This window comes from Aphelocoma coerulescens, chromosome 2 (assembly GCF_041296385.1).
Source record: "Aphelocoma coerulescens isolate FSJ_1873_10779 chromosome 2, UR_Acoe_1.0, whole genome shotgun sequence".
Classification (NCBI taxonomy): domain Eukaryota; kingdom Metazoa; phylum Chordata; class Aves; order Passeriformes; family Corvidae; genus Aphelocoma; species Aphelocoma coerulescens.
In genome coordinates this window covers 51,521,772-51,531,548 of record NC_091015.1, presented here as the reverse complement: position 1 = coordinate 51,531,548, position 9,777 = coordinate 51,521,772, and the positions used below count along the sequence as shown (strand labels likewise).

Below are 9,777 nucleotides of genomic sequence, written 5' to 3'. Positions count from 1 at the left end.
AGCACTGCAGACATGGCAACCTCTGTGTGGGCATTCCCCACAGGGCCCTTGCTCTGATTTGCTTCTGAAGGGACTGCAGCTTATTGCTGGTACAAATCACGGCACCAGCCATAACCCTCCTGCTACAGTGCTGTGGAGGCAGCGAGTGCTTGTGGAATACCTCTCTCAGGGATCACACAAGCAGAGGGGCTGCTTCTCTAAAGCGAATGCAAACCCTGTTGGGGACCCTGCCTGCAGCAACACGCCAGCATCGTTCCACCTTTCTGTCCCTGCAGGCCCAGCGACCATGGCGAAGGACGGGGATGAAGCCCCCAGCCCCAGCGGCTGTCGGGCTGCTGTTGGCCCTGGCCCTGCTGGCTCTCATCCACCTGCCCCCACCACCGGCCTGCTCCCCGCTCCCGCTGCCAGCCTCGTCCCCCCCAGGGCCCCCAAGGGAGGTGGTTGCCCCCCTCTCTGGAGGACAAGCCCACAGAAAAAGGCTCCCCATGCCCCTCACTCACCTGCAGCAGGAGCAGGCCCCTGGCCGGAGCAGGAGGCGGCGGGGGGTGGAGAGGGACACTCCCCCATGGCTCTCTGCTGACGACCTCCAGAAGATGCGGCTGCTGTCCAGTGGGCAGGTGGTCTCCAAAACCCGCGTCCCTGCCCATGGGCAAATCATGCGGGTGGGGCTGCGTGCCATGGGGGATGCCAAGGGAGATGCCAAGGGAGATGCCAAGGGAGATGTTACTCCAGCCAGCCCAGAAGGAGACTGCCAGGATGGGCGCTGTGGGCTCATCAAGCGCCCTGGGGACCTGTATGAGGTGCTGGCCTTCCACCTGGACAGGGTGCTGGGCCTGAACCGCAGCCTGCCCGCCGTGGCCCGGCGCTTCACCAGCCGCCTCCTGCCCTACAGCTACACCGACGGCGCCCTGCGCCCCATCATCTGGTGGGCTCCTGACCTCCAGCACCTGGAGGATGCCAACAATGACCAGAACTCCTGCGCCCTGGGATGGCTGCAGTACCAGGAGATGCTCCAGCCCCACAGACCGACACTGGTGGCCGGGGACGCTCCCTGCTCCAGCATCCCACACAGCGAGTGGAGCCGCCTGGCCCTCTTTGACTTTCTTCTCCAGGTAGGGCTGTGGTGATTGAGGCCACCTGTCCCATCAGCTGTGCCACCCAGGTTCCCCTGCCCCTGCACCTCTGTTGTCTGACCATGGTCTCCTTCTGCTCTGTGGGGTCACATAGGCTGTGGTTTTTTGGGATCTATTTTCACTCATCAGCTAATGGGGAGCGGCAGAACTTTGTGCAGAAGCACTTTGGCCTGAGTATGGTCCATGTTTGGGACTTGCAAGGGAAACACAGGCAGGTTTCAGATGCAGTGAGTCTGTCCTCACATGGGCGAGCTTTCTGCTGTTCATTTTGTGCAGATGCTGGAGAGGCTTGGGACATCCCTAGAGACATCCCTAGGGCATCCCTAGTGACAAGCAGCATGTCTTACATCAGCCCCATCACATCCAGCCTCAGGGATGTGCTACTGGCACTGGGAATAAGGAGCCCTGCCCCTTTGGACAGCACTGCCTTCCTCCTCCTTGGCATTAATAGTACTTAATCTTCTGTCTGGAAAATCATACCCTGCTGCTATGAGGGACTACAACAGTATCCCAGAGAGTTATCAGGTCTTGGAGGGCAGCTGTGAGAAGGCAGAAGTGATTTCTGTGCAGAAAAAGAAAGCCTGTTTAGGTACCTGGGGGCTGCTTATCAGACAAGAGAAAACTGCCTGAAAGGGCAAGTATTAATATAAAAAAAAAGAATGAAAGGAAGAAAGAAAAAAACCCAAACTAATAAAATGTGTTCTCCTTATTCTTTCTCTTTTTTATTGGTTTTTGGGTTTTTTTTGTTTTTTTTTTTGTGAAGCCTGACCATTAATCTTTATAACTTCAACTATGTCTGGCAGAGGTGGAGCAGTTCTGGCTGGGCTTGGAAATATTTTAGCTGAAACAACCAGAGAAATGAGAAGATTAACCAATCCCCTTCCCTTCCCCAGGCCAAAATGCCGCTGAGTGCAGTGGAATGGCCAAGACTGCAGGAGAAAGTATCTAGTTCTAAGGAGAGTTCTTCTTCAAGGGCTGAAGCAATGCAATGATAAATCCAAGGGCAATCCACAGGTTCTCCTCAATAATTCTAATGGAATCCTCCCATGCATAAAAGTCACATAAAGGTAAAGAGTCTGTGGGATATTACAGAAGTGGAGTAGCATCTTTCAGAAATGGCTTTAGCATCTCACACCCTTGCTTGGGAGGGAGAAGTTGTGAGATCTGAGCCCTGTTGTATATTGGTATTGAAATCTTGGTAGCTTTCTCCAATTGCTCTTAAAATTGGGCTTCTTCTGTGTTGATTTCTCTTGGTGTTTGCCGTAAGGGAACCCCTCACTATGCACAAAGTTTTACTGGGGGCAAAATGCTGAGCCTGGTAGAAAAGGGGCTACTGCTGATGGCTTTGTCCTGCTCTTTAAAGAGGGTCAAAAGCAAATCAACTCTGCAGCCACATCCCTGTCCTGGGACACCCTCTTCCCAGCCAGGGGGAGAGCAAGGAATCTTTCCCCAGGGGATGCCATCCAGGGCTGAATCATAACTAGAAAAACCTGTCAGACACAAGGGGATGCCCCAGGGTGGGCATAAGAGTGGCTGAAGGTGAGCTTCTCACAGGGTTTGAGCTTGGGTGGGACAAGGTGTGGCTCATGTATTTGTGTTCTTGCAATAATACCAAAATTCCCATGAATTAGAGCTGTTTAAGCTCTGGAAAGAAGAAATTAATACAAAAAAATCAGGCAAGGGCTGGCAGAGGGAGGGCTTGTCAGCATGTCAGAGCACTCTCAGCATTTCCACAGCCATCTGATGCCTCTCCTGGGGCTTCACGTGAACACCAGATCTGCCTCCACCTCACACCTCTGCGGGTCCAGCACCAATCCCCCTTGGTTTCACAGGTGCTTGTGGGTGGGTGAGTGGAGAGCTGAGCCTATTTAATGTCCCTGTAAGTTATCTCAGGTTGTCTTCACCTTCTGTGCAGCCTGCAAAATTACATAGCAGGTGAGAAAAACTGGCGTGCTGAGCTCTCCAGTAGGCAGATCAAGGAGATGTGTGGACGAAATGTGATATTTTCTTCTGTTTCCATGTGTTTTGTGACAAGATGCTCAAGCCCTTTTTAACTGGAGTGTTAATGGAGAAATGGAGAAATACTGACCTGAGTGCTTCATTAAACCTCAGAAAACAGAGAGGTTTAAGAGGCTCCAGTGTGGAACTAATCCTTCTTCTCAAAGGGTTATGAATGGAATGGCCATGGAGATCACAATTCATGTTTCCTGCAGCATCTTCTCCAGTGCTTGGTCAGTGTCTGGGTTCAGACTGAACTCTGTCAAAGTACATCCTGTAATTGTTAAGTTGTCCTAATTACCAGGGTGAAGGCAATAGACAGCCACTGTGGGTCATTTGGCTTCTGTCTTATTGTCACCTGTAGATCCCTTCTGGGTCACCCTCCCAGTGGCTCCAGGAGCCTCTCTGCACCCTGAGCCCTGCCTCCTGGGCTGGCACCAGCAATACTGAGCAATTCAGCAAGTTGGACATTTTCATGCTGCAACCACAAAATAGATATATTTTATATTTTATATTTTATATTTTATATTTTATATTTTATATTTTATATTTTATATTTTATATTTTATATTTTATATTTTATATTTTATATATATTTATATATGATATATATTTTATATGTCTTTAATGGAGTATATATATATATTGGAGGGTTTTTTGTAAACAGGCCTCGAGAGCGGGAGGAGGAGAGGCAGCTCCCCTACAGGGTCATGTCAACACGCAGCCATGGGGAGGTCTGTTGACAGCCAACAAGGTCCTGTCTGCCCCACAAACCACCCCAGAGGATGTACCAGCTGCTTCTGACAAAGCTGAGGAAGTTCCATAAACACTGAGGCCGGGTCTGACAGAGATTTATGTCTTTTATATGCCCTTCATTCCTCCAAGGGTGTGGTTGAAACACTGGAAGTTGCCAAGCACCATCAGGGTTTCTGCAGGGAACTGGGCTGCGAAGCAGGAGGTTTGACAGCCTGGACAGTATGGAGCCTTAGCAGCACCTGCAAATTATTAAATGCAAATGTAGCTAAAACAAGTCACTGTGGCCCAACTTAAATGTCAGGCATGCTCTGTGTATGCACAGGCCGCTTTTTCCCTTGCTGATACTTTTCCATTCATCTTTCCATTGAGAGCTCCTCAGGTTACCATAGGGATGGATGAAAGGTTGCATGTGTGGCAGGAACCAGATGAAACCATCATCCAGAGTACCAAGACTTGGAAAAAGAAATTCTTTTTGAGGTTTCAGACTCTAGGTTTCCTTGGGTGCTTTTGCTGGTTTTGTTAATTCATTCATCATCGTGTACGTCTTCCCTTCATTTCAGCTGGAAGCACAACCCCTTCATTCTGTGCAGATACAGAATGTGGAGGTACCAGGTATCTGAACTGCATCCGAAAAGCCTGTCACCATCACCTTTGTCATCACCTTCTTCATGCCAAAGGGGTTTTGCATGTGTGCTTCCATTCCTCTCATGCACCAGTGTATGCAGCTTTTCCACTGCACATCTGCTGAGGATCCCTAGAAATGTTTTATTTTCCTCTGTACAAGAACAGCTCACAACAGGACCTCCCCATCCCAGGCACATGTCCCTGCTAAGGTCCCCAAATGTCTCCTGCAGGTTCATGACCGCCTGGACCGCTACTGCTGTGGGTTTCAGCCAGATCCCTCTGAGCCCTGCGTGGAGGAGATGCTCCATGAGAAGTGCCGGAATCCAGCAGAGCTGGTCCTGGTCCACATCCTGGTATGTCTCCCTACTGTCCAAGGGCTGCTCTGTGGCTAACATGAAAGTGCCTGGGAGGCACTTGCAGGGCTGAGGTGGTAGCAAAGGGAATGTAGGTCCCATGGTGATGCTGGGTCCCTGGTGGGAGGTGTGCCTGGGCATGGAGAGACCTAGACTTTGGCATCTGCTTTCCCCCAGATGCTCTCAGGCTTTCTCACTGCATTAAGAAGCAGCCTAAACCCCCACATTGGTGGCTCTCTGCAGTAAGTGAACTTCTCCTTCCCATCCTGCTGGCAGGTCCGGAGGAGCGCGCCGTCCCGCCTGGTGTTCATCGACAACGCGGGGAGGCCACAGCACCCCGAGGAGAAGCTCAACTTCAGGCTGCTGCAAGGCATAGACAGGTAGCAATGTGCAGTGCTGGGCAAGGGCTGAGCTGGCACACACGGGATGTCCAGCAGCCCTGTGTGTTCTCACCTTCTTGCCGCTCCTGGCTGCCCTGGTGGGCCATCCCTGTGAATCAGGGCCACCTCCCACCCAGAACAGGGTGGGAGGGTAGGCCCACAAAAACATCCCATGTGCCCCTGCCCTGAGACTAACTCTTTATCCTGCTCTGGATGGCTGATGGCAGGCTCCAAAGCCTATTTCCCCTCTTTAATTGGCAGCTGCACAAAAATAATGAATAATCAGGTATTTCAGCATTTCTTGCGCCATTGCCCATGAGGCATTTTGGCATGCTAGAGGCCTCTTGATTTGGAATTTATTTGGATCTGTGTCTGTGCTCACCATGGGCAGAGTTTTAATCAGGAGGCTCCTCATCCTGCGTTCCTCTGGGTAGATGTGCATTTCCCCTTGAAGCATCTTTGCTTGAGTGCCCCCCTGCTCCCTTCCTCTCTGCTCAGCCTTCCCCGGATAACCCCTTCCCTCCCTGTCTCCTCTGCTTCTCCACTGCAGCTTCCCAGCGGCGGCGGTGGCCACACTGCGGTCAGGCAGACTGCAGAGCCTTCTGCTGGAGTCGCTGCGCCTGGACCGGGAGCTCTGGGAGAGTCAGGGCGGCGCCGAGGGGCTGAGACCCCTGCTCCGCACCATTGACAGGCGGGCACGCGTCCTGCTCCGCCACATCCGGCAGCACAACCTGACGCTGTTTGAGGACTCGCCGCGCTGAACCGACCATCCAGGCGGCTCAGAGTGCCTGCCTTGCACATCCCATTAGCCATGGATGGACCTCGTGCCCTCGGCATGGATGTTGTGAGGCTCCGTGCTGGTGCTTGGCTCTCCGCAAGGTGTTTCCCCCCCCACCTTGTAGGATGCTCTGGAGAAGCAGATGGAATCACAGGGAGTAGGAAAGATGGGGAGGAGATGTCTCCTAAGACAACCCACAACTGCTTGAGAAAGGCAACACTCATCAAGTTATGGTCTCAGCATGGATTTTCAAAGGAAGGGCACATCCATGAGGTTTTTTGGGCGCCTTCACTCACACACAAACACACAGCAACTGTGAAAGCTGGAGGCTTGGACAGTTGAACAGCTGGCAGGGACCCTGGGAAGAGTTAAAGAAGCAGTGGAAGAAGTCACTGGCAGCCTTTCCAGGTTTGTACTGGGCTTTTTCATGATGCCTTCACTATTTCCAAAACATCCCAGGCAGAGAGGCAGGGGGAAAGCAGAGGGGAGCTTTCTAAGTGGATTAAGCAAAGACAAGACACTAGAGCTGAGCTCTGCCTTACTCCCAGGCACACATCTCCTCTTCTGCAGGGGGAGAGTGTGAGCCACTGCCTGAAGCTAGACTAGGCAGGACCCTGGAGCTCAGCAGCACTGGCCAGCAGCTGCCCTCATGTAGCCCATGGTACCATCCCTGGTAGCCGTGTGCCGTGTGCCATATGCCATGATCCATGCATGTACCCTGGTGGGCCTGGGCTGCTGCCAAGGCATGCTCTCAATGTTGGATTTGGAGACTTAAATCTCTCATTCACCCTTTCCCTTTGCTGTCAGGGGATGAAAGGCAAAACTACCCCACTTCTGAAAAGCACTCCTGGCTGCTCTCTTGGGCATAATTGCACTTAACTCTTCCCCAGGATTGCAGAAAAATGTTTTAACAAAAATGCCAGGCTATTTTAACAGAAGGCAGTCGAGTGCAAAATGCTTTCTGAGCATGCTGGCACCTCCGGCAGAGCCCATCCGGCTCCTGTCACCCCTCAGGCTCTTGCCCAGCAGCCTGCTGTGATAAAGCACAGCAGCATCCCAGCTAGGCAGGTCCTCAAGTGCCAGGGCTGAGAGATAATTCAAAATCAAAATGAACAGGAGGAAAAAAGATGCCGGGATGGGCTCTATCATTCCCTGCAGTGTTTCCCACCTGATGCATGCAGCTAGTGTTTGCATGCCCGGAGCAGTCAGTTCCTGGCCTGTGGGTTTATGGTTTGCCACCAGGAGGCTTTTTAAAGGGGCCTCTGGGAGCAGCCCTCCATTTCTCCATTTCTCCATTTCTCCATTTCTCCACTTCTCCATTTCTCCAGTGTTACAGGCAGAACTTCCATGCTTCAGGCACTCAGATTCACTTGTGCCTTTGGAAAGTGTCAGTGAGACTGGCATGGGTGCCTAGCTGCACCATGGTGCAGCTGTCCCATTGCAATAGCTTTGGAGAACACGGCCACCCATGCAGTGGGAGTGGAAAAGCTGGGTATGGGTACCTTCCCTGCTCCATCCTTCTCAGCACTACGTCAATTTGAGAGCCTGCAAGGGGATGCTTTAACACCCATGCTGATAAGCACAATCAATTACCTTTTTTCCTTCTTTTCCCTCTTGCTGAAGAGAGGGTGAAGCAAGATGTGGGTGAGATGAATCAACAAGCAGGCATGAGTGCTCTCAGGAAGCATCAGCACTCAGCATCACAGGCACAGCAGCATCCAAAGTGCCATCAGCTTGTTCCTGGAGCCCTGCCCTCCAATTATCCAGGGAGAGCCTTTCCCCCAGCACTCTCTCCACCCTGTGAGTTATCATCCCATTTGCTGCACCATGGGATGGATGGGTCATGGAAGCCCCGGTAAAGCCTGAATTGTGGGGATTTATTACCTGGGAGGTGAGCTTAGCTTGTAAGCTTGGAAGAGAACAAAATAACTCATCCTGGGTCCTATGAAAAACCATACCCAGGCATGGCTGTGTAAGAGTAAAGGATACAAAATATAACATGATTAAATCAAAAAAATATGCTGTGAAAAACTGTGAGGTAACAAGAGCATTAGTTAGGATGTGCAGCATCAGTCAGAGTTGTTTTTTTCTCATTAAAGGGAGACATTTCATTAAAAGTGTGGTTTTCATCCCATGTAAGCCAAGTCCTCAGCAAGAATCAAGAGACAGGTGGAGGGTCTGCGCAGTGGCCAAAGCTGTGGACTTTGCTGTGCTGGACCAACAGCTTTTGCCTTGCCTCTGGTTGCATCTGCTCAGCCTTAACATTGCACAAAGTAGTGGGGCTTTTTTTTGCGTTTCTTTAGTTGTAACATGAGTTTGCTGGCTAAACACGTGTGGGAACATCTGTAAGCAGTAATACATGTGAATAAAAATCCCTCGTGATTTAACAAAGAGCCATGTACGGATAAATGAGAGAAGCAAAAGCCAAGATCTTGCTGAGACTGATCATTAATCTTCTCTAATTAGTCCATTTTTTCCATGGGCTTGCCTATGTAACCAGCACAGGCTCTGCACGGCGGTCATGGCTGTTCAGAGGAATCCTGTGGACTGCTTGTGTCAGCCTTTACCACGTTGTGTTGGGTTTGGTTTGCTCCAGCTATCAACATGTCGTATTTCCTATGATAAACTTACTTTTGTGGTTATAACTACTTTATAGTTATAAATATTCATGTGGGGCCATGCTTGACAAACAAGATTTCATCTGAGCAAGGATGCTGTTTTACCAAATTTTACTGCACATCATCATGGATTGTGTTGAGGTGTGGTCACAAAAAAAGATTGTCCAAACCGGCTGCAGGATGGCTTTGTCTTTAAGAAGGCAGTGACAGCAGCAGCTAAGCAAAGGAAAAAGCACTGGAGAAACATGGGCTCCTTGGCGGGGGAAATCCCTGCAGCACCCTCCTGCTCACCCTTGGCACCATGGGAATGTGCTCTGAGAACAGCATTTGGGAGCATGGGCATGCACCTCCACAGAGCTCCACCAGGAGGGAACTCCTTCACAGGATCACAGAATCACAGAATCACCAGGTTAGAAGAGACCTCTAAGATCATCGAGTCCAACCCATGTCCTAACACCTCAACTAAACCATGGCACTGAGTGCCACATCCAACCTTTTTTTAAACACATCCAGGGATGGTGATTCCACCACCTCCCTGGGCAGACAATTCCAGTACTTCACCACTCTTTCCGTGAAAAACTTTTTCCTGATATCCAACCAATATTTCCCTTGGCACAGCTTAAGACTGTGTCCTTCATTCCGCAGTGATCCGAGTACCATGATCCATGTTTAACATCTCCCTGGCTGTGCACAGCCCTTCAGCTGGCAGAAAATGGGGCTGGGGGTTGGAAGGCAGGGGCCAGATTGGCTCCAACCGGCCGAGCACAGACCCTCACACGTGCGCAGGCAAACACGCTGTGTCACTGCTCCTGTGCAGCCTGATCTTAACCCCCCCAAAGCTGGTGATCCCCGGGCACCCCCAGCAGCCTGCTCCAGTGCTTTGCTGGCCTCACCCTCCATAAACTAAATGCCCATTTGCTGCATTTAAGGGCCGCTTCTTGAGCTGGATACAGGACACTAAATAGCCTTTTCTGCAGCTCTATATGGACCTCACAGAGCAGCCCCAGCACTCACTGAACCCATGCAGTGGTCAGGGATGACACCAGTGGGGTGGCACTCAGGCGTGAGATGATGACCCACCCTTGTGCTTCCTTGCCCTTAAGGGTGGGTTGTCACAGGTGACACGCAGAGACCCCA

General features: G+C 51.1%; 1 protein-coding gene across 1 annotated transcript; it reads left to right on the top strand.

Moving 5' to 3' along the window:
- Positions 1–206: 206 nt before the first annotated feature.
- Positions 207–8,519, top strand: GASK1A (golgi associated kinase 1A). Its single transcript, XM_069004783.1, has 4 exons — positions 207–1,112; positions 4,742–4,864; positions 5,141–5,244; positions 5,795–8,519. Exons 1-4 carry the CDS (start codon positions 207–209, stop codon positions 6,003–6,005), a joined length of 1,344 nt encoding a protein of 447 aa, XP_068860884.1. The 3' UTR covers positions 6,006–8,519.
- Positions 8,520–9,777: the final 1,258 nt, after the last annotated feature.